General features: G+C 40.2%; 5 protein-coding genes across 7 annotated transcripts; 4 read left to right on the top strand and 1 right to left on the bottom strand.

Moving 5' to 3' along the window:
* Positions 1–3,485: 3,485 nt before the first annotated feature.
* Positions 3,486–5,024, top strand: LOC131676760 (golgin subfamily A member 6-like protein 26). 2 transcript variants are annotated; one of them, XM_058956053.1, is made up of 5 exons: positions 3,486–3,952; positions 4,010–4,065; positions 4,332–4,390; positions 4,455–4,510; positions 4,572–5,024. In XM_058956053.1, the coding sequence occupies exons 1-5, from the start codon at positions 3,612–3,614 to the stop codon at positions 4,936–4,938; spliced, it is 879 nt and encodes a 292-aa protein (XP_058812036.1). In that variant the 5' UTR covers positions 3,486–3,611; the 3' UTR covers positions 4,939–5,024. The 2 variants fall into 2 exon arrangements, with proteins under 2 accessions (XP_058812036.1, XP_058812035.1); XM_058956052.1 differs by having other exon boundaries at positions 4,314–4,390.
* Positions 5,025–5,225: 201 nt separating this feature from the next.
* On the top strand, positions 5,226–11,174 carry LOC131676759 (PDZ and LIM domain protein 7-like). 2 transcript variants are annotated; one of them, XM_058956051.1, is made up of 4 exons: positions 5,226–5,660; positions 7,692–7,843; positions 10,162–10,301; positions 10,411–11,174. In XM_058956051.1, exons 1-4 carry the CDS (start codon positions 5,490–5,492, stop codon positions 10,785–10,787), a joined length of 840 nt encoding a protein of 279 aa, XP_058812034.1. In that variant the 5' UTR covers positions 5,226–5,489; the 3' UTR covers positions 10,788–11,174. The 2 variants fall into 2 exon arrangements, with proteins under 2 accessions (XP_058812034.1, XP_058812033.1); XM_058956050.1 differs by lacking the exon at positions 5,226–5,660 and having other exon boundaries at positions 7,403–7,843.
* On the top strand, positions 10,832–12,085 carry LOC131693439 (uncharacterized). The gene is made up of 3 exons (XM_058981245.1): positions 10,832–10,847; positions 11,361–11,904; positions 11,968–12,085. The coding sequence occupies exons 1-3, from the start codon at positions 10,832–10,834 to the stop codon at positions 12,083–12,085; spliced, it is 678 nt and encodes a 225-aa protein (XP_058837228.1).
* Positions 12,086–14,150: 2,065 nt separating this feature from the next.
* On the top strand, positions 14,151–15,153 carry LOC131676758 (probable small nuclear ribonucleoprotein Sm D2). Its single transcript, XM_058956049.1, has 2 exons — positions 14,151–14,628; positions 14,698–15,153. Coding segments are annotated over exons 1-2 (360 nt in total). The 5' UTR covers positions 14,151–14,626; the 3' UTR covers positions 15,056–15,153.
* Positions 15,069–16,168, bottom strand: LOC131676757 (proteasome subunit alpha type-6-like). Its single transcript, XM_058956048.1, has 3 exons — positions 15,946–16,168; positions 15,551–15,883; positions 15,069–15,494 (listed from the first exon to the last, which is right to left on the bottom strand). Exons 1-3 carry the CDS (start codon positions 16,019–16,021, stop codon positions 15,163–15,165), a joined length of 741 nt encoding a protein of 246 aa, XP_058812031.1. The 5' UTR covers positions 16,022–16,168; the 3' UTR covers positions 15,069–15,162.
* Between the last annotated feature and the right edge of the window lie 7,482 nt (positions 16,169–23,650).

Here is a 23,650-nt window from a genome sequence, read left to right as displayed (position 1 = left end):
CTATTGCGAATACGCATTAGACAGGGCTGAGTTCATTGTGTTTTAGCAAGAGGTGAACCGTCGCATAGTATGTGGTTGGATGATTCCTCCATTTAATGACACTTCTTGTAGCCTTGAGCATTTCCTAACTTGACCAGGCGTACTCTGTGGAATTACTTCTAGTACTACTTTACGTAAAGCAAGAAAGTTTCTAATCTTCTTTGGATAAATAGTATTTATTGACAGCGTGGTGGTAGAGCATCAAAAATGTTGGCCCTATATCCCTTGCTTCCAATCATCAAACTTCACCTTAAGATTGCTAGGTCCATGTGCATAGCATGGAACAGAATGCTGCTCCTATGATAGCCAGCGCACTCCCATTGCCACCCAGTTTAAAATGAGCTTACATTTGCTCACCAGATCCATAGGAAATCGCCAAAAGCTATAGATCATGTTACCATTTTTAGCTCGCGAGTTTTCCGCAGCTATCTCACTTGATCCACGAAATGGCGCGACATTTGAGCCATTTCAATCTTGACTCTTCTCTTACTTTTCGTCTCCATCTATCGCCATTCAATTCTCGTCTCAGTGAGTCGTTTAGCTGTTGATTACATTTAACTCCTGTTTTCCGTGAGTCATTCAGCTTCCAGCCTTATCACGAACTACTCGCATAGTCCCCGGCAGTGAACTCACTCTACTCCGAAGGAGAGTTCCCCGTGGAGGAATTGCTCCCGACATCGATAGCCGTTTGCTTGAATCATTTAGCACCCAGCTTTATCGAGCCGACTAGACGGCTATAGTCCGGCGGTGAAACTACTCCGACTGAGAACTCCTCGGTGGCGGAATTTCTCTCGATACCGATGCCTGTTTCCTGAGCCAATTAGCTCCCATTATTGTCATGATACTGTCGGATAGTCCACGGTGGTGAATCTATCCTAATCCCGATACCGATGTTCGTTTCTGTGAACCATTTAGCTTGCCGCTTCGTCCCGATCTACTCGCTCTAATCTCCGGGCGGTGGACGACCCGATCTCGACGAAACTCTCAGGCGATGCTGGGTCATCCTATCGAAAGACATTAAGCCGAATTCTCATAAGGCCGAATGGGCAATATACCTAAGAGCCATTATGCCAAAGAAGGTTGGAAGTGATAACAAGATTTAAAAGAATGATCCCCCTTGCTGCATATTTACTGACGTAGTAGAATACATAAATATCATTGACCTGCGCCACATCACTTCAGTTACAGCGCTCTTGTTTCTTAGGACATAAACTAAATCATAGCCTTTATGTTGAAGAATTCGGGCAAATGAGCGGATCAGAGGTTTGCTTGCGAGGAGCCACTGCTTCCCCTTCGGATCCTTGGTAACGGTTATGCGGTAAACCTGAGCAAATTCTCATGGGCTCAGACACCATACAACCTCTTAAAAAGACCATAAATTTGATCCGTGCCAAGTTTCACATTACTCAAAACACCATAAAATGGTCTCTATAATCCGTAATACTCAAAAACTATGTTTTTTATATGCGATCTACCGGACCATGGTGATGGAGTTTTCATGAGTTGATTCCTTTTAAAACACCATCAAAACACCATGAAGTGGGGGTGAAATTGGACCATTTACATGGGGGTATTAAGGGCTTTTCATTTGCTCGGGAAGCCATATCACACTGACCGATTGAAAATTTATCTCGAAAACTCAACGTAGGGGTTAGGTATTTTTTACATAGAATGTGTATGCAAAGCTTGAAAGAAACCGGTAAAGTAGTTTTCGAATGGCAGGTAACACCGCAAACCATGTTTTTGCAGAGACGTTCTACAAAAAGCTTCGTCATCAAGTCGTTCGTCGCTATTTTTGCATAGAAAAATTACAGAATGTTATTGAAATGAAATTATAATGTACAAAAGTTTCGATCAATTCACTTCACGCAAAGTTCTAAAAAAATCACAAACAAGTGTTTTTTCAGGCTGAAACCCTTACTCCCCCCTTTAATGATTGCTTTTACAAATAGTGTAACATATTATAATACATGGAGCATTCATTTCTTCAACAAAGTTGGTTGTAATAGCATTCTCGAAAACTTTACTGGAGACATTGAATTTCGTACTGAATTAATTTTGGTGTGGCTTTGATCACCAAAACTACCCCCTACCTACACCACTACACCTATCGATTACGTCACAATTCGCCGTAAGCAGGTTGCCACTAACAACCTTACGCATATTGGCTTGTGACATATAGCCGTTACACGAGTGTTTGTCCTTCTCGTAAAACTTCCGTGTTTCATTCACGCGTTTGCTCTTCGTTCGATCTCGAACGATACTACAGCATCCACGCCCTTGCTGCGGTCTTCTCTTCTATTAGTTGCTGGCACTAGCCCTCAAACCAATCATTTTCTTTATTGAACACTGTTGATGCCCTTATAAACTGTTTCAAGAGACAATTGTTTTGGCAGATAGCTACATCATACAAGGAGGGGGATAAATGTCAAATGATTTAAAATACTGTAATTTTGTTTTCTAGCATACTTGGATTACTTCACCTTTTACATTAGATCGCCAATGATTCAATATGTAGATACAGATCAAAGTTACCGAATTGCCATAATTTGTACTGTACGTCAAGTTGAACAATATTAGTTGTATGTACAGGAAGTAACATTGAATGCCACAAACACGAAACTATTTCACTATTAACCCGCGCAAATATTTTCAAAAGGACCGTGGCGCCAATATCAACCTCGATCTTTTCACTCGAGCTTCTTCATAGTCGCATGATGATCATTGCCAACAGCATTGCGAACTGTCTAACAACAGGCGTTTTAGGGAAAGTTTCTCATAAAACGTAGTTTTTTTCGTTAGGAAAAAGTATCGGATTGGATTACACCTAGCAGCTACAAAACGGCTTTTGGCAGACATCAGACAGAAAAACAAGAACAATGCATCATTAGTATATCTATTTTAGGCTACGATGACAAATGCACGATCGAATGAAAGAGAAATTTTCCCGATCATTCTCTCCGCTTTTAAACCACCCGTACCGTGTGGTACCCAATCGATAAGTTGGCATCTGAACTGTTGTTAGCTCACAAGTAGCAAAGATTGGAATAATGACTGACTAGCGTCGATCTGTCGATTAGAGCTCTATACCGAAATTAGCATTAGATATTTACAACTATCTAATATAAATAACAACGATCAGTGAAGACTGTGTACTTGTCAAGTGCTGATTTCAATCAGAGGGAATTTCAACCTTCAGGTTCAGAGCTCTGCAACGTCAGTGACCGACAGCACTACGACAGTGCACGATCAACTTACGCTTCACCGAAGAGCTCTTTTTTCGCTATTTAGATAATAATGACTGCAGACATCCGATCGGGAAGCACACTCATCCACTAACTAAAAAGAATTCGGTATCCGGCCGGATATGCCGAAGATGCTTCACAACCTTTACGTCGGATCGGCTTCTGTCCGATCTCGTGTCGGGTGACATTGAGTAATCGGTATTTTAAGACAATCTTCAATTGTTTGATAAATTTTAATCGATCAACTGCTTGCAGCAGAAGTAGTTCATCTTAATAGACTTCCGATCATTGAAAGTGGGTTATTCGGTCAATCGCTGCGTGAAGAAAATGGACGTTCCAGTTGATGCTCAAGAGCTTGCTCTGCCGCCAATCGAGGCGTTCAAAAACTGTCAATACCATGTTCGGGTTAGTGGAACAACGGTACTGGACAAACGGATCATGTCCTTTGTGGATAACTTGTGGGGTTTCGAGGTTACCGGAGGGGTTGATCAGTTCGAACCTCTGACGGTGATCGCGGTCAAACGGGAAGGCTTGGCGCGGCGGGCCGGTATCCGGGTGAATGATGTGATTACTAAAATCAACGAGACCTACGCTGACAAGCTAACGCTGGCGCAGGCCCAGGAGTTGATCGCGGAATCCGGAAGGACTGTGAAGATCTTCGTTAGGGGGTAAGCTGGCGATTGAAAATAGTTGGTGTTATAATTCAACATTTGAATGCATTACAGTGATGTTGAGGAAGAAAGTGAGGATGAAATGACCGTGGACTATTGGTTCCAACCTTGTAAGTACTGTGACGGAGAAAACATTCATCTACGTGTCACACATCACGCTTCATTCGGACGATCATTCTCAAAAAAGATAGAAGAACTTTAGCAAACAAACTGAACGTGATTAGCGACCAATAGTGCACTCTCTATGTTTCTTTCTCTCATCCGACCCCGCGAGACAATCTCATCCTTTCTTTATCCTATCCCATCCCATTTCCGTGTCGAATGTTTGGAACAGTGTTCCACACTTGTTGATCAAAAGATGGTTTCTTTTCCTCAGTAAGTGACGCCGATCGATCATTGTTAGACTGGGAAGCAAGGATGCGTGCAAATCGAAACGTAAGCTACATCTGATTGACGGGTCTGAGTTGTATAATTCTAACCGGAACCGATTTTTTTCCAGCCGGACAAATGGAACGGACTTTGGCCATGGAACGATCGTAGGAAGGTTATCTATAAGTAAGTTTATACTAAATTGCTGTTGTCTTGGCAACCCCAATGTTTTATTTTCCTACTCTAGAGAATCCAACTGCTACATGGTCCCGAGTGTAGCAGAAGACAAGCGAGAACGGGAACTTAAGCTGCGGGTCTCCGAAATGGACTACAAAAAACATCTGGTGCTCGAAAAGGAGGAAGCGGAACGAAAAGCAGAAGAACAACGTCAGGAGGAGGCCAAACAAGCTGAGAAGGATCGAAGAGCCGAAGAGGAAGCATTTTTCGCCAAGTTTGAAGCAGAACAGAAGCGACTGGAGGAACAGAATCCCCAACAAGCCGCAGAAACCGATCAGTATATTGAGGAGCTGATGCAACAGGAGAAATTACTGGCCGCTGGAGACGGTGAAGAGGTGAGCACCGATTTTCCGGCGGAGATAGAAAGAGATGTATAGCAATCAGTTAGACTAAGCGGATTACATTCTATTGACGGTCAATTTTACATGTAAATAATAAATATTTTATACAGTTTTATTTCTAACAAAGATTTCCACGGCCACGTAGTATTCATTCATCCGATCCTTTCCTAGAACCAAACTCCCAGAAGACGAAGAGACAAAGAGAGTAGTGCAGTTCTAAATTTATCGATCGATCGAACACGACCTGAGACACGAGGGAACACGTTGTCCTCGTTTTTGCTGGGTGCGATGCACAGGCTCTCAAACTGTACTTTTACTTTTAGTTCAGATTATCTTGACCAGTGGACCCGTTGACACGTACCTGCCGTTTCGTGAGTCGGATTGTTTTCTTTTGATTATATTGTCGGGAGATCGCTTCCAGAAACTGGAGTGTAGTGAAGCTCTTCTCTCTGTGCGTGTGCTTCTTAGCAGTGCTGTTGTGAATTGACAAAGAATTGGAATTACTCAAAATCATCAACCGATCGTTAACTAGGACGAATACGTAACTGAAATTATCCACCCGTGTATCGAAACAGAAAAGTAGAATAATGCCGGAGTTTGTGATTGAAAAACGCAATATTCCAGTGCTAACGATCGCGTCCAACAGTAGAAACGGTAGAACAGGTGGAGGTGCGGATGGAAATGGAACCGGTGAAAATCCGCTCGGTTTCCGCATTACCGGTGGCGCGGATTTTGAAATGCCGATCACTATATTTCAGGTGAGCTAGAGCGGTGCACGGCAGAAAAAAGTTCGGGAGCATCATTTGCTGCAGCTTGGAATGGGGAACGTCCGCCGTCAGCTGGTAGACTGGTAGGTGATGCCTGCCTTCACGTGGAACTAGACGATCGAATGATGGTAAAAATAGAACGCCGGCTCTTGCTGTATTAGCAGTTGCAGCATAACTGCTGAGCGATCCGGACGTCATTGCCGGCAGAATGCATTCGCTACGCACTTACATGTTTTGTGATGCCGATCGCGATGAGTGCGCGAAGTTGATCACATAACCTAGGATGCAACAGGTTTGGTTGGGGTAGAACTTGTATTCAATTTGTTGCATGAAAGATAGCTTTCACGCAGGCGCTTTGCGCTAGAGATGTTGGCAAATTGTTGTTGTATTCGAAGACTACATAGAAGGTTTATAACTAATGATAGTAGCAGCTATTAAATTCAAAATTTTCTATCCGAATTATGTCAGTCAAAAGAACAAGTATCTGAGAGCAATTCAAAAAATGAAGGAAAAATATGAGATCAACGATGAATGAGAAAACGAAATTGAATTTTATTCCACTCATTATTTCAGCACATTCTCGAGGTAATTGACTACGAAGAGGATGGTATGTCTCGGAGAAAATTATGATGCCGTCACCACAAGCTTGGCATTGGCTCGTGAGGTTAGTTGGTTATCGCAAAAATGATCCTAAATAGCGGAGACATTGTTTATGTGGTTTAAAATTAGGTTTGGCGAAATGGATAAATTATGGTCTGTCGAAAGACAACTCAAACAAAAATTACAGGCAGTTGATGTGGGTAACAGTCGTTCAGGCTGTACCATAACGTGCGACGTAATTGTATAGTGATCTCGCGACTTTGATTTACAACATATTTTGGATTCGGTTACAATTTCAATGTAATAACCATTGCAGTTATTATACGATTGGAGGCGCTTCAGATTAGATGCCTATTGCTAGAATTAGAATTGCTTTTCTTGAAATTGCTGTGTGAAACTGTTTCGAGACACTCAATATTCAAATCGAATCGGACGAAGCAGTTTTCCAAAATTATCAAACTTGTATCCACCAAATCGATTAAGTATTTCTTTCTCATTTATTCACAAACTGCTAATCAACATACATTCTACAGATTAACACATATTTTAAAATAAAACGACTGAGACTAGACTACGGCCACTTAGATTTGTGCCTTGCCGTGCCTTCCCATCATTTTCCTGGGTAGAATGAAATGAGTAAGTAGAATTAGAAGGGTTGGAAAAATTACAGCACAAAAACAAACAGTAGGTAAGTTAAACTCACAAGTAGTTCAAAAGGCCTGCGAGAAAATCTAAAGCTCTTCACCGCACTGGATTAAAAACACTGCGGGAAATTGCTAAGGTAGTTCCAATTTCAAATTCCCACCAACAATCCAAACAAAAGCAATAAACTTTCCTTTGGTGCGAAAATACGACTGATTCAAAAGGGTAGCATAACTGTAAAAGATTATAACAGCATTGAATTAAAATTCCTGATTTCTAGTTGCTCTTCTCTTGATGATATTGAGTTTATAATTACGCCATTGCTTTGACGTGTTGAAAATGAAAAAAAAATGTTTTCGCCTCACTATAAGAGAGAACAAATCCCTTTCTCATCTTCGATTGCCTGAGTACGTAGGCTTGAGAACAAATTTTAAAAATATCAATAACCCAACACACAAAAAGAAAAATTTAAAAAGTAAAACAACTCAGACTCGACTGATACTGTGCCCGAGCGAACGGCTTCAGTCTAGTGTCTATTGTTTGACCGGACACACCATCAATAGCTCGGTCGGTCGCGCTAAATTGTCCATGGCACTGGAAGAACCACAGCTTGCCACGGAAGGCAACTCCACCGGCGGCGAACAGCACCCCGTTTCGAGAAAACGCGACGATGCTCCCGACTACTACAAGCGGCCCCGCTTCAAGCGGAACATTATCCCGTTCGATACGGACGATCTAACGGTGCGGGTCATCCGCGAACGGTTTCTTATTCCGGACCAGGTCAAGGAGAACAGCCCGGCGGCCAAGGCGGGTCTCGCTCTGGGCGATCAGATCATCACGATCAACGGTGCGGATGCATCGGCCATGCGACTAAAGACGGCCGAATCCGTCATACAGCAGGCTGGCGAGCAGCTGCAACTGGTGGTGGCCAAGTAAGCGAGTGGCGTGTTTAGCATGGAGTTTTATCCGGTTTTGGTGTGGTTATTGCATGGAAAAAGCAAAATGTGTGGCACTAGTTGTACCGTCAAGGGTTTTGTGTGCGGGTAATGAAAATTGTTTTTTTTTCTTTCGTCTCGCGAGGATGTGCTGCTCAGTTTATTTTTAACCTTTTATATCGAGTTTCGGCGAAAAATTGATAATACTGAAGTGGAACAAAGTCATGATGTGATTGTGCATGAACGAATGTGTTTCGAAAATTTGTACTCATTGGCCTCAATTCGCGAAACGCGGTGTTTTATTTGTGCCTGCTAAGTGTCCATGTGATGCATTCACAAGAAAAATAATACCCTTAATTTGTCAAGAATCTTGAGCACAGGTAATGGGTACTAATAATGATCAAAACGATAAAAAAAAACTTTGTTATTTAGTTTATTATTGCTAGGTATCATAATTTTACAACTTTGAATGGTAATTTATTAATTTTCCAGCTCTAGTATAGTTAGTTTATTATATCTCCAGATGTTCTTATTTAAAGGATATAATTATGCCTGCAAAGGTGGTTGGCGTGACGTATCGTCATTTTAATATGTTTGATATGCAATAATAGATTGTTATAATATTTTCATATTGAAAGTGGGCGACCTTGCAAGCACAATTTTATCTGATTTTTCAACAAAAACAAAAAAATAAAATGTTGTACCTGCCCGATGCGATGGGAAATGCGACACGTCACCCACATATATAATCTGATACTTTGGCAAGCCGATATCTGATTGCAATCTGACGTGACATTTGCAAACTACATTAGTTCTAATGAAGCACTTATTTTTGTTTGAATCTCATGGCTTCTGGATAAATCATTATACCACGATATTAGAAACAAAAGTAGGCAACAATAATTCTCTTCACAAAATTTAATAATCTGCGTACTCCTAAAGATCCCTATCGATCTCTATCTACGAGTGATAATGTATAATACGCATAAAAGTTATCTTTAGTCACACATACAACGGTATTTATCATGTCATGAGACGTGAATAAACGATGGATCTTACCTCGCTCAGGATAAGAACCGAAATCTGGAAACAGAAACGAGAACGTCTGATTCACCAAACACAATGGGGTCTGATTCTTCCGGTAACAGACAAATCCAAGAAGTGAATAAACAAAACATACCTTAGAGCTAAATTCCGTTTGGCAACATACGCAACAGGTAGACGTAGCAGACAGTATGGCACGTCATCGTCAGTCAGTGAAACGGAATAGGCATATCCAATGCAAACCAAGCACCGAGAGTAGTAACACACCTGTCCATTGGATTGTGTGACACCACCATTCATGAAGTGCTTGCATGTTTCGTCAAACGCCTGACTGGTAAAATCATTCATACATGACCTAGAGGTTGAAATCCCCAGAAGTGTCGGTTTGATTTCACTCCTCCCATCACCGAACATCAGCTGAATATGTTAACGTCACATTGTGCCAAAATAGAATTGTTTTCACGTTCGCTTTTCACCACTGCGTCACTCTGACCAACGATAACAAAATTAGATGAGACGGTGTTCGGCCGGTGGCAGAAAAAGCTCGGGAAAACCATTTTTTAGAAAAAAGGCATTTGAACAGTGAATCGACCGAGACTCTTGGATGCTATTTTGAAATTGCCACGAGATTTATATTGCGAAATGATCATGCTCGTGAAACGCTGGCTTTGCTGTAAGTCATAAATCATTTGATATTTGCTCAAACTGCAACCGATATAGCTAACTTTTGCCAGATGTAAATATATATCTTGAGATGAGGTTCGTTGGGCGATTTGTGATCGCTAACGTTCAAGGAGATGCACTTTTAAAATATTAATATTGCTGTCTGAACAAAACTTACATTGTCATAAGGTCAATTCGATGTTTCATTGATGCTCTCGATCGTGTTAATGTTACTTAACAATCTATTTGGTGTAATATCTAAACCATAAGAAAGACGATTTATATTTTTACTAATAAGACTTCATGAACCTTCAGAACACATTTTTTCTTTTCACGTCAACCATTGACGGCGTTCTTGTGAATTAGTTTATTGTAGGTAAACATAGTTTAGCTTAAACAGTTTAGGATATATTTTAAAAAATCGTTCTTAGTGCATGCCAACCATGTACTCACCTGAATCCGAACTGCTCGAGTGAATCGATGTGCCATGTGTGTTTGCGTCCACTGTTTTCGAATGTCGTTTAAATTCCTTAGTTGAACTGAAAAAAAGAAAAAGACGAAATAATAAAATGTTTCTATTTCCATCCATCATTATGAAAATACTCCAGGGACGATGAGGAAGCTGCAAAGAACCCCAACAAACCGAAGGAGACACGTGCGGTCAAGTTCGCAGGTACAGACGATGCCAGCAAAGCCGATGTTACTAACAATCCCTCTGCCCCCAAGCACAAACCAGATGCAGGACGTGGTATGTTGTAAGCTAATATTTTCCTTCGACCACTCAAACCGAACTAACAGCAGCTGTTTTCTTTGTTTTGTATGTGTCTGCTGCTACTTATCTGCCCCGACAATACCAGCTGACTGGATTCAGCCGCCGGAACGTAAGGTGTGGCATCCGATCGTTTGGCAGCAGCCGCCGCCTCCGATTCCACCGGACGTTTATGGCAAGGATGCTCCTCACCAGCGGCTGATCGCCAACATTCGTCGGCTGCTAACGGAGACGGTCGGAAAGCCGGAGGAACGCAAGAAGCACATCGAAAACATGATGCTTTCGCTGCCGACCGGTTCGAAGAAAAATGAGGACGACGAAGATGAACCACCGAAGCCGCCCCCGAAACCGAAACGGAAGGGAAAGAAGGGCAAGAAAAAGACGGTTGTCCGGAAGCGTACCGAAAGCACCACTACGGATGATGATTCGGTGTCGCAAGATTTGTCCGCATCGTTGCCGGCCTAGGCAGTGGATTGTTTTATTATTTTCTCGAACGTCTTCTGTGTATCATGCGCCGAAATGTTCGTTAGTCTGTACGTTCTATTGTTATTGAAATGTTACATTGACACTTACACTACAAAAGAAACTAAAGGCTCATTTTATACATACATACACTGAAATAAACTTTTACAAGTAGGAATAGGAAACGAAAACACGATTTCTGTTGTCCGGACTACGATTCTGGAAGGTTCTTTAGCCGACATACTGTTATAAATAATAGTTTTCTTCAATGTTTTCGAATCAGTTTATACTTATTCGATGTTACTTGTGGATCTTTGTTTGAAAGAACTGTGGCTAACAGGAGTTTTACCGAAATGTTTACGAATAAATCGTGCTTGTTTTAAAAATTAATTTTCGTTTTGTTGACAATATCCGAAAATTCAAATATTATTGACTACTCCTTAAAATACACTCAACAGTTTGATCAGTCAATAGTTTGGGACAGGTTGGTGGTTAAGGAAGTGCCAAGTGACCCTCCGTTTGACATAAGCACACCGACTCCGTAAACTAACCAGTTAAACATTGAACCAATTTCAGAAACCCCCTCCCGCTCGGTAACAGGAAGTCCGAAACGTTCACCGGAACCCACCCGTTCTCCGTCGTGCGAATCTTGCGAGTACACTAACGCGTCCGCAGTTGAAGAGCAGCTTCGGCAGATGCAGAAGCAGCTGAACGAAATCAGCATCATTCCGATGCAGATCCAGGCAACTTTGTGCTATCTAACGAAAACACTCGCAAAGTTTGCTCCACCGGAACTGCAAAGAGAACTACCAGCATCGCTACGAAGCAGTTCAGTGCGTGAAACCATTCCAGAGGAAGTGGAAGAACAGGAATCGGATCAGGAAGACGAATATTTGGCAGATTGTTTGGAGAAACTGTTCGACGAATCACAGGTGCTGGATGTAGTTCCTCCGAGGGATTTCGAATACGAGTATTATCCTCGAGAGGAATCAGAGTGCGATGAGGATGAAGAAGAGCAAAAAACTGACGAAGAGGAACGACTGAAGCAGGAAAAATTGGAACGAGTTACCAAAATGGAACTATCCTGGCCTTGGAGTCAGTCGGCTAAACCAATTCACAAGTATTCTCACCGTAGTCAGATATATTTCACGAGAAAATCTAATTGTGATCTTTTTTTTCTCAGGCGATCAAACTGCCATTTGGTACCCAGTGTAGCGCTGGAAAAATGTAAAATAAAACAATTGACCGAAGGCGATCTTCCGTTCTATAACCGTGGTTACCGTCAACGGATCGGAAATTGAATGTGGTTTTGGATGTGTTTTAGAAGCTTACCTGATCGATGATCTATATAATGGCAGAAACATTCAACTTTCTTATAGGACCTTTTCGGAAGGATTCTTCGCACGTTAGCTCACTTCATAAATGACAATCACTTTACAAATTCATTTCACGTTTAAATGAGTCATTTTTGTTGAATTAAAATCATTTAATACAATAACTCCTCTATTCGCACTATCAACGGGAAAATGCAGCTGAAGAAACATTAGGCGTCGTTTTTGAATGAAATTGCAGTGTTGCAAGATTATTGTGCATGTGACATATTGAACTCCGACATCAATTTCAGACCCGAGCAAAATCTAATATCAGTAGTTTTTAAGCAATTTATTTCATTTACTTAAAACTATTTAACTCTATATTTACCTTGTACACTCGAATTTGATGGAATAAAGAAAATGAAACAATTAATTTCCGATTATATATTTTTCGTAGCATCCTGTATTATTAGTATGGTGATGTCGATTGCCAAACTTCATTGAATTGTGTTAACGGTATAACGACATCCCGTTGTGCTTCTGGATTGTCTACGATTTTTTGACAATTATTTTACCTCGAATTTTTATACCATTTGAGGCCGATTTCTTCACTCTCGCTTAACGTTCAAACCAGAATTACTGGGGATGTGTTAAATTGGCTTTAGAAGTTTAGCGAGGGTGAAGAAATCGGTCCTTAGTAAATAGAAACTTAGATGCATGTTTTTATGGCTTTTTTATCATCTGCTGTTGTCAAATTTGAACAACATGGTGGCAGATACTATTCTGATATCTATCCTGCATATTTTTACCTTGAGCAGGACTCACAGATACAAAATAACTTAACGTCAAATGCAGTCTTATATATCTAATGAACTTGAAGGTTTTAACACAGACATAACACTCCAAAATAATGCTTCGCCCACTTTAACGGTCAGTTTAAATATATTTGTAGTTGGGACTGTGGCCGCTTTTGAAATTATGGCGCCACTGACATATGAACAAGCATATGGGGGATAGACCACTAGTGAAAACTAGGACCGTGATAATTGACTTCATATTGTTTTCGACGACCAAATTTTTTTTCTTCTCCTCGAAAGTGCTTAGGATAACATTCGGTCTTGGTCTAGCTTCTCTATTTCTGTTACGACGGTAATGAAAGATTTTCCTCGTAGTTGCTTTCGTTTCTGGATTTTGGAATCCGCTGTTCGTTATTTGGGTTCCCAATCCAGTACGAGATTCTTTTAAATTATTGTCATAGACTGGTTAGTTCGTCTGTCTGTCTATGAAAGTATCATCTATGTTTTGACAGCTCGCAGTTTTGAGATCACTCGCACTTTGAAAGTGCGTAGTCCAGGTTGGTGGGAAGTGCGCAATAGATTCTAATCTTTGCTCGATCGAAGGCGAATGTCGATGATGGTTAGGGGCAGGCCTTATCTTTGATGGGTATTGGGTAAGCTACTGCAAATAAAGAATGAGCCAATTCAACAGCGTCCGTCAAATCGCTCCATAAATTGACAATCGTCGTCGGTTCTGTGCAATCACAATCACACGTTGCGTCAGCAGCAGAAGAGGTTGACCCAGAACCACTCTTCAATCGATCTCTGGTTAGTCAAATTGGCAGATTGAATTTTGCGAGCGATTACAACACCCGCGAACGTTGAGGTGAACGGAATCTTTGCTTCGGGACTAGTTCATATTGGCCATCTCGGATTTCTCTCGGTTGCATACAATGCACTACGCTATCAATGAGTATATATAGTGCCATCTTCGCCATACCTGTATATACTTGATTGCTACGCTATAACTGAAGATATACAAAAACGCCGAAGGACACCAGGAAAGTTAAAAATACAATAATTCGTTTACATGAATAAAGATTAACCATTTGCATGCATAAAAAAGATAAATATTTGCTACCTACCTTTTTGCTTCCTTTTTCATTAGAAGTTGTGAATGTCATATAAAACTATCTGGCAACACTGATTACTAGCCAAGAACAAATTTTGGCTTATTTGCCCTTTTCAAATACCAAGCGTGATATTCTTCTTCTTCTTCCAATTCTGTTTATTTTCCGTCGGCCTATTTCCGCTACGAGGCCAAACACCGACGCCAGAGAGGTGACACTCCCACTATCTGGATTGGATATCGACCCATCAACTCATGGACCGGGGACCAACGGCTTTACTTCCCTTCCGAAGGAAGGCGTGACCTCAGATTTTTCTCACCTCTGAAAAATCTCAACGACCTCGACTGGGATTGAACCCAGACCAACTGGGGTGGGTGGCGGTCACGCTAACCACCCAACCATCGGCGCCGTCAAGCGTGATATCAAAGAAGTGGAACTCCGACAAATTGCACAGTCCCATTATTTTGACATCTGACGATTATCAGCGTCTTTTGCCGAACGAAACCGCTTGCTTTGCTTTATAAACATTTTGGAGAAATAACACGTTTATCGCGAATATAAATCGTCATTTCGTTAACAGCTTCTTCGCAAAATTCAGGAATTTTTAACAATCACTACCAACTATGTAAGTTTTCCACAAATCCCTTATGAACTGGATATCACATTCGTCTAACCAAACTTTTTGTGCATATAGGGCACTCGCTAAGCCGAAATCCGAGCTGACTCCGGAGGAACTGGCCCGCCAGGAGGAGGAAGAATTCAACACTGGACCGCTGTCGGTGCTGACCCAGTCGGTGAAAAACAACACTCAGGTACTGATCAACTGCCGCAACAATAAAAAACTGCTCGGTCGGGTTAAGGCTTTCGATCGCCATTGCAACATGGTTCTGGAGAACGTCAAGGAGATGTGGACAGAGGTACCACGAACTGGAAAGGGCAAGAAAAAAGTCAAACCGGTTAACAAGGATCGGTTCATTTCGAAGATGTTTCTCCGCGGGGATTCGGTTATTTTGGTTCTGCGAAATCCTCAGGCCACGGCTGTCGGAAAATAAACTATTCAAACAGTTTGGAGTGGAATAATTTTAGATTAATGTTTCTTTCTAGAGTAAGAACGAATGCGTATTTGAAATAAATCGAATTTGAAACTTAAGCGGGATGTTTAATCTTTTTCGGCGATAGCAGTTAGATGAACTTCAATCTCTTCCTCGGTCATCATGCGAAATTCTGGATTTTCTCTTGTAACTAGACCCAGTTCGATTTCTGACGGTTTGAAGTCTACCGCCAACACCGTTGAGAGGCAGGTGATAGCAAGCTGGATTGCTTCCTCCTCGTTAAAATTGGGTTTTTTCTTCAATTTTTTCTCCAGATAACTGTTGGCTTCCGTTTGTTTGACTCCAACGGAAACAGCACGATATCCGCAGTAGTACCCGGCCGGGTCCGTCTTGTACACACAGGGACCATTCTCGTCGTCGAATGCGATAAGAACCATGCCTGAAACAACAACCAACATTATTTCTTATTCGATTTTTGATCAATAAAAAACATACTGCAACCCAGCGGTCGCATCTCGGCGTTCTGTGTGTAAACCTGCGAAATATCGGCCATCCTTCGACAGAGCACATCCACCGGCATATCGTAGCCGTACTTGTAGCGCCAATTGGCCGCTTCATACCGGGCCCTCTGCACCTGTGATTTCGAATCGGCAATCCGGCCAGTCATTACACAGCCCACATTCCGGGTGATCCGGTACAGATGCGTCACCGTTTTCGGATCGATCAGCTTATCGGGAATTTTCTTCTGAGTGGCCACCACAGCTACATCCTTCCCTTTGAGAGCAACCGAGGTCAGTCCCTCCTGGTTGATGGCTTTAAATGCATACTCTAGCGAATGGGAAAATTTGCTTTGTCACTCGAACCAGCGCAGAGAAAAGCAGGATACTTACCAACTTGATAGAGACGACCTTCCGGCGAGAAAATCGTAATGTGACGATCGAAACCAGCGCTGCTTCCACGGGACATGTTTGCTGTCTCTTTGTTCTAACTAGTTACGAACGATTAACGAGGATAAGGTTTGATTTCGTTAGATTTTATTGAAATTATTTTCGCAGCAGCAAAGCAAAAGAAAAACGAAACAGCACTGGCAGAGGTTATGTGCGAACGATGACAACAAATTGACAGCGATGAGCTTGTTGTTTTTGAAGCTGTCGGAGTCGGAGCACCACAAAGGAATTAAACTGTCAAACGCTGTGTCGGTACAGAAGATAGAGCTGGTAAGCACAGGGTGGCTCGGAAAATTTATTCACTCTTTCGAATGAGCCGTTATAAATAGGTCTGTTCCAGTACCAGGAGAAACTGGAAGTACTCCGGAGAAAATCGTTCCTGTACTCTCTTCTTCTCTTTTTTCTTCTTCTGGTAGCAAACCGGAGTAAAAAGGAGCAAAGATTTTTTGCTCCTGTTTACTCCGGAGTGACTTCCGTGTACTGGAACAAACCTAATATTGCTAAAAATGGTAACGGCAGTACTGATAAAAAGCAGTATATATCTCGACAAACATATGATTACGGCCTAAAAGCCAACTGTCAAAATCCACTTTGAATGGAAATTCCGGACAAACCGTTACTAGCAGAACACAGTTCACAACAGTTTATGAAAGAAAAAATATTTTTCTTTCGGTTACTATAAACATCTCTGATTGGCGCGTATTCCATTCAAAGTGGATTTTGACAGTTGGCTTTTAGGCCGTAATCATATGTTTGTCGAGATATGGAATGTTTAATTATACACTACAGGATCAATTAATGAAGCACCAAATTCTTTTCAATATTACATACATAGTGGTCAGCTTTCTGAATGAAATAAAAATCCAACTAATAAATCTTCAGAATGCTGTCTATAATGGGGGCGTTAAATGAAGAATAAATTTTTTCTTTTATTGCCCACTTCCCACCAACCTGGACTCCGCACTTTAAAAGTGCGAGTGATCTCAAAACTGCGAGCTGTCCAAACACATGTATTTCAAGTGATAGAGTTGATACTTTCACAGACAGACCAGTCGAACTAACCAGTCTATGACAAGAATTTATAAGAAGAATGGTAAGTGGGCTGTGCGGTTAGAATCCAGTTTTTAGTGCCACAAGCAATATTGCATATATAGATAGGGCTCAACTATCACATGTTTGAAGGAAAACAGTCAGGTTCTAATCCCAACTGCTGTCAACATGCATGAACCGCTGTCAGGGTTAGAACCTGCCTCAGTTTCAGGTTCAAGCAAAATCCACATAAATTCTTATCAATAAGATATATATATATATATATATATATATATATATATATATATATATATATATATATATATATATATATATATATATATATATATATATATATATATATATATATATATATATATATATATATATATATATATATATATATATATATATATATATATATATATATATATATATATATATATATATATATATATATATATATATATATATATAACCCTTAAAACTTCAGAACGGCTTTTGATTTTCTACGAAAATGTAAACATTTTTTTTTGTTTAATGTTTCGGCCACAGGGGTTAGCAGCTTTGACAGATAACCCAGCAAAAGGATAGGGCTCAAGGAAGGCGACGGTTAACTCCTTCTATTTATCAGTTGCATCGTAGTTTATCTCTTACGTAGACGATAGTCCACTTTTAAACTAGCCAAAATAAATATTGTCAGCTAAACGAGCTATTTTCCCACTTCTCCGGTCGCTGGACGAAACAGAACGGAAGAAGAAATCGTCCTACAAGCGAAAAGTTTTGCATGTTTTGAAGTTTTCTCCTCCGCTTTGGTTTTTTTCACCATTGCTGCACCCGGCGTGCGTGTGTGGATTTTCGTGGATCGTTTCCTGGCTGCCTTCCGGCGTTGGGGCGGTGGCAGTGGCTACGGGAGATGTCCCTAAGCACTGTCTATTCGTTCCATTCGTTGGAAGGCTGTAGAGAAAGTTTTCAATTGCACTTTAATACGAGTGTCTTGTTTATAGTGCGCTGCCGTGGGAGCAGAAACAGATTTTCAGCTTCCTTTTCCGGTGAAGGTTGCTGGAGAAACACTTGTATCCTGATTTAATTATAACAGCTGTTGTTTTCCGCACTCTAGCTGGGATCTGGTTCGTATGATGATACATATGAAATTAGTCTCAATGTTGCAGATTTTGACTATGCCAATTGTGTATTTAGACCATGTGCTGATTAGAGCACTATTTACACCTATTTGATCCGATTCAGTACCGGGCACGGACATCAATATTCTTTCATATGCGAGCATTCTTGTCGGGGTTTAACTTGAATTAACCCTTCACACAGAAAAAAAAATGTTAGTAAATATATGTTTTTCACTCTCAGCAAAAAACAACCAACGCATACTCTTAGTTTGAAAATAAAACTTTTATTTTGATTACTATTCTTCACTAGCTAGTGGAAAACTTTTATTTTGATTATCATTCTTGATTATTTTAAACGTTTTACTTTCAACCTAATAGTAGGCCTTGGTTGTTTTTAGCTAAGAGCGGAACACTCTTTTACCAATATTTTTTTCTGTGTGTTCCATTCAAGCACTTGGCTTCATTAAGCTGTTCACGCCCTCTAAGAACGGTTGGTTTCAAAATCGTCCAATGAAGGACATTCGTTGGACCAATTTTGACATCGTCCAAATAACCGTTCCATCGTTGGACCCGTGTTGAACGATTTTGAAACAATTTTTTGGACGTCTCAGTGGGCGCTGACGAAGTCGATTAGCAAGTCGACATAAATTGACTTGAATTTATGTCGATTTTGTCCAGGGTGGCCAGACCTACCGATTTATCGGTAGTTTTACCGATTTTGGTCTTCCCTACCGATTCACAGACGACTAAGGTAAAACTACCGATATTTTGTTATTTCTGCCGAAAACTACCGATTTTTATTGATTTTGGACACATCCTACTCAACATTCAATTTTTGGGTTGGGTTTGGTCTGAGATCTGTGTTGTCCGTATTTTACAATTCTATATCAATACTACGTTTTGGGGACAATAATCGGCCTACCGATAGCTACCGATAAACGTTTAGTGACCCTACCGATATTAAGGAATGCTATCTGGCCACCCTGGCGTGCACAGCCTAGTTGTCAAAAATGTCGACTAATTTGGTTGAAACCAGAGTGTATGTGAGGAGAGTGAAGACAACTGTCATGATTATCTGTCAGTAATATTCCAAACGAACAAACGACCTCTCAAAATACATGGATTTGACTCGTTTGGAATGATACTGACAAATAATCATTGTTCCAATTTTGACAGTGTCGTCACTCTCCTTTTATGCACTCAGGTTGAAACCCTTGTCAAGTATGATGGAAAGTGTCAAACAGGGACCAGTTTACATATTCGTATAAAATCAGCTTATAACCGTTCTTCAGCCTTAAGTTTTTTTTTCACAAAACAAGCTTTATCGATGTATGTAATAAAAGATGAATTTCATTCTTCATTTAATGACTCAATTCCAGATTATTTGACCGGGTGGGGGCAAAGCAATACATTTATGTATGTATGTATATTTAAATAAGTGCTGCCAGTCTGTGTGTGACCTGACCGGCGATGAAATACTTTACTGTATGCATTTTAAACCAGCCAGAATTCAGTTCGGAATCTTGGCTGTTTCTGTCAGATTTATGAATTAAGTAAAACATTCGATTTCGACTCGAAGGTTGTGTTTAAGCCAGAATTCCAACGGGAACCAGCTAGCATTTCGAAAAAAATCTCTTTTTAAAAGTTTGGAAATCGGTTTAGGCAGACCGGAAACGAAATTAGTTTGGTTGTACCAGAAAATTCACACCGAATAAGTGGAAATTCATTATCTACTCCAGAGCTTCACCTGTTAACAGATCAAACCAACCCGCTACGGTATTGGCATTCAAAGCATAAAGAAGAGATTCACCGGAATGCGGTTTTTACCTCTCGGTGAGCTGATTTCGGAAAATGTATTTTCCAGACCACAGTGTTGAAAACATCATCATCATCAGATTGTGGGGTGGTAGGAAACTGCGTACACGAAATCATTTCAACGAACCAGGCGTCCCTGTACTCTTGCACGGAACGGTGCCGTTGAAATAAGGTTCACGAATTTTGGCAACGAATTATCACTGATGAGTGGAGAGCACGAATCAGAATGGAAAATGAAGCACGCATTCGATACAGGAAAACGGTGTCTTCTCAATGGGCGCATAGTTGGTTCGCGATAGTTTTCGGGGTGGTAAACTAAATAAACATTTGGCTCGGAACAGATTCATAGGTGTAGGAATTCGATTTTTTTCTAAGTGAAAGATGATTCAATTTTACTTGGTTATTAGAAAAAATCGTTAAATAACATATCTTGTGTCGTTGGAAATTATTCTAGATATTAAACGTCTTGACATATAAAAGGCTGATTATTTTTAGATTTAGAGTTCATAACTTTACAAAATTTATGGTTGACCCAGAGAAGAAGTCTTGAAATAAATTAGCGAAGTCTTTAAATTACTGGAATTTATCTACGGACAAATGAGTAGGAAATATTTTGAGTTAAATATATTATAGGCTGGGATTTTATTTTCAGACTCTTCGCGAGAGAGTTGTCGAATACATCGATGACAGATTACATCTACTTGTTGCTGAATTTTATTCCAGAAACTTCGGAGTACAGTCGTGATTCGCTGGTTGGACCGACTGGCAGACGTCACAGACTCCAAAAAAAGACATAAATGCATCAGTTCACATCTCTAATTCAGTACCGTCTTTACGCATGGGCACACTGGGCCAGGGCCAGGGGCCCCGGGCTTTTAGGGGCCCCCAAGTTAGGGTGAATTAGAATCATTCTGAAGGCTTTGTACCAAAAAAAATAGTAGCATTCAATTGTTTGTAACTCTATAGCGTGTGGGTAATAATGGATCAGTTGCTCGTATTCGCACATTGCACCTTAACCCATGTGCCATGTCACATTTAAAGAGCATCAGACAATCGAACGAAGTTATGGTAGCGGCAGGAAACGAGGTACTGCATGACTGGTATTGGACCAATTCAAACGTCAGCCCAACATTTCGATTCAAGTTTCAATTCATTTTGAGCAAAAACAATGAAATGTTTTCTACAACATATAGAAAGTTCGAAAGACACCAACCAGGAGCAGCAACCAACAAGGTGGCAAAATTTTTACGAGAAAGCTGTACAGAAAATGGAATAGAAAGATGTCGAAATTCGGTACAAAATCCTTGTTTGGCAAGCGATCCGCGCATGTGTCAAATTTTCATTTCTTCTTTACATTAGGGATTGTACACTTCATTTTTTCTGCCGCATCTCAGCTTTTTCCGCATCTTTTGCCGAAACAGCTGAGATCTCAGTAAACAATTTTTTGAGATCTCAGTAAAATTGACGTTTGATAGCTGATACTCGCAAAATATTTCAGCAAACAAATCTCACTTTGCTGAGATTTCAGTTTCTAAATTTGCTGACTACACAGCTGTTGGAAAATTGCCGATGCGAATTCAGGGTGGACAAATCTACATGAAAACCTCTAAAAATGAATCTTTAGGTCTCAATATACTTTCGCGGCCAGATTAGGCATTCTCCACTATGCCGTCGTAATCTGGTACAGTACCAATTATGTTATTTTTGTACGACAATCCGCCCTATCAAAAATATTTTAGGCCGTCAGAATCAGGAATCAGAATATACTGGTTCAAATGGAACGTATTCCGTAGGTAGTCGAGGATTTGTGCAGCATGCATTCGATGTGTTTCCTATTTCGACTGGTATTGAAATGATGTTTTTAAATTCAATTTTTTATTCATTTATGCTTGAGTTTACATTTTATATAATATTGCAGTCTAAGTGATATAGCATATGATTGTCGTCTTTAATGAGCTTCGTTGGTAGATGGTTGCATCTCTGATTATAAATGATCTCCTAAAAGTTGTGGTAATGAATTATTAAAATGAATTGTGTTGCTCATATTAATTGGTTCGAGTAATTTCGATGTTTTGCTATGTTTATTTGTTTAAGTAACAATGAAGGTATTGAATATTTGTACTTTCGAAAGGTGAAAGAGCTAATTATTGTTATTATTTTTTTTCCTTTGGTCTCTCTGTACTGAGTGCCTATCACCGACACCAGAGACTTGCCACTTAACTAAGGGCGCCGTCTTTGAGATACTAATTCGTTAAATATGAAAATACTAATATTGCTTATAATGTACTTGTTTACTATTTTTGCCTCTCAGAACCGTTTACTACAAAAGAAAGCACAAAACTTCTGTCAGAATATGTAACAAAAATCTACTTCACCAACAATTGTTGCAGGAAGAGACACTATTTCAAAGAATCGTTCTATTTCTGCGGTGAAAAATGCGAATATCTAAAATGGATGAACCTCTAATCGCACAATTTGATTTGACATAAAATCGATTGGTTTCAATGGCTGCAATATTCAATATTGTCATCTGTAAATGTAGTTGAATAATGATTGAAAAAATGTGGCTTTTTTATAAAGCTGGCAATTGACTTTATCCAGCTGCATCATATCAGGAACAGTAAGAAATTGAGAACAACATTATACGAATCAATGTAACTTTTGTAAATCACGTAGTCGTCATCTACTAATAAATGGGATTTTATTGAATAAATATTGCTAAATATTTTTCCTAGATTGTCATAGTGTAAGGATAATTATTGAATGAATCGTCGACATTGTATGTTGACGTTTAACCCGCCTTACTCCATCATCCCTCATTATTGACGGAGGCACTCTTCAGTTTCAAACATCGTCTTAGACTTAGATCAATGAAGGTCAGATTATATCATATGGGGAACAAATAACGCAACTCTATACGCACCTCACCTGAGTTCGAACTCCCACAACCGCATATAGTGTCTTAGGACATTTGCCAATTTCTGTCAAATTGGTCAGAAATGCTAATATCTTTTTAAGATCTATCAAAATTATCTTCCGTTTTTCGACCGTACCTGGACAATTACAATGATGGAACCATAAAATTTTTTCTCCATATATTTTGATTTCTCTAGTATTTTTAATACTTTCACATAGTTAAATAAATCTCAAAGTGGTGTTGATGGTTCCCTGATGCTGGGGATCATTTTTAGATCATCTTACTCTACAGAAATTTATACCTGTTGAATTATAGGGGCCCCTCAGTTCAGTTGTGCTCAGGGGCCCCCAGTGGGCTTAAGACGGCTCTGCTCTAATTATTTGTCAGTTTGATTGTCAAAGTGAATTTGACATAAGATGTTGATTAGTTGGATGTTGAGTTGGACAACCAGCGGGTCAGTAAAAAAGTCATCAACCAGCGAATCGCGACTGTACCATATCGAATTGAATTTCTACACGATCTTCATCCTTACTAGCTCAGACACATCAGACAAATACCTTGATCCTATATGAATAGCCATCTTTCTTCTACTCTTTGCGATTTAAGTACATCACAATCCTTCAAAAGCAGTTGTTGGGGTGTATTTCAAGCATGTGCATCAGCGTGCGAGTGAACTGCTCTCAGCTATTTTTTCTCTCTTTGAATGAACCGGCCATTGTACAGCGTGGTTCGACTAGCCGATTGGCGATTTGCGGCAAAGCCA

This window comes from Topomyia yanbarensis, chromosome 1, assembly GCF_030247195.1.
Source record: "Topomyia yanbarensis strain Yona2022 chromosome 1, ASM3024719v1, whole genome shotgun sequence".
NCBI classification, from domain to species: domain Eukaryota; kingdom Metazoa; phylum Arthropoda; class Insecta; order Diptera; family Culicidae; genus Topomyia; species Topomyia yanbarensis.
Note: the sequence above shows the minus strand (reverse complement) of the source record. Positions and strands in the feature narration are given on the sequence as shown.

Excerpts from the sequence above, each read along its gene's own strand:
- LOC131676760 (XM_058956052.1), top strand. The coding sequence starts at position 3,612 with ATGGACGTTCCAGTTGATGCTCAAGAGCTTGCTCTGCCGCCAATCGAG. Across the intron at positions 3,953-4,009 it reads GTGAAGATCTTCGTTAGGGG|TGATGTTGAGGAAGAAAGTG; the intron begins GTAAGCTGGCGA and ends AATGCATTACAG. Across the intron at positions 4,066-4,313 it reads GGACTATTGGTTCCAACCTT|ATGGTTTCTTTTCCTCAGTA; the intron begins GTAAGTACTGTG and ends GTTGATCAAAAG.
- LOC131676759 (XM_058956050.1), top strand. The coding sequence starts at position 7,500 with ATGGCACTGGAAGAACCACAGCTTGCCACGGAAGGCAACTCCACCGGC. Across the intron at positions 7,844-10,161 it reads CTGCAACTGGTGGTGGCCAA|GGACGATGAGGAAGCTGCAA; the intron begins GTAAGCGAGTGG and ends AAAATACTCCAG. Across the intron at positions 10,302-10,410 it reads CAAACCAGATGCAGGACGTG|CTGACTGGATTCAGCCGCCG; the intron begins GTATGTTGTAAG and ends CGACAATACCAG.
- LOC131693439 (XM_058981245.1), top strand. Across the intron at positions 11,905-11,967 it reads TCGGCTAAACCAATTCACAA|GCGATCAAACTGCCATTTGG; the intron begins GTATTCTCACCG and ends TTTTTTTCTCAG.
- LOC131676757 (XM_058956048.1), bottom strand. The coding sequence starts at position 16,021 with ATGTCCCGTGGAAGCAGCGCTGGTTTCGATCGTCACATTACGATTTTC. Across the intron at positions 15,884-15,945 it reads AGGTCGTCTCTATCAAGTTG|AGTATGCATTTAAAGCCATC; the intron begins GTAAGTATCCTG and ends CCCATTCGCTAG. Across the intron at positions 15,495-15,550 it reads GATGCGACCGCTGGGTTGCA|GCATGGTTCTTATCGCATTC; the intron begins GTATGTTTTTTA and ends TTGTTGTTTCAG.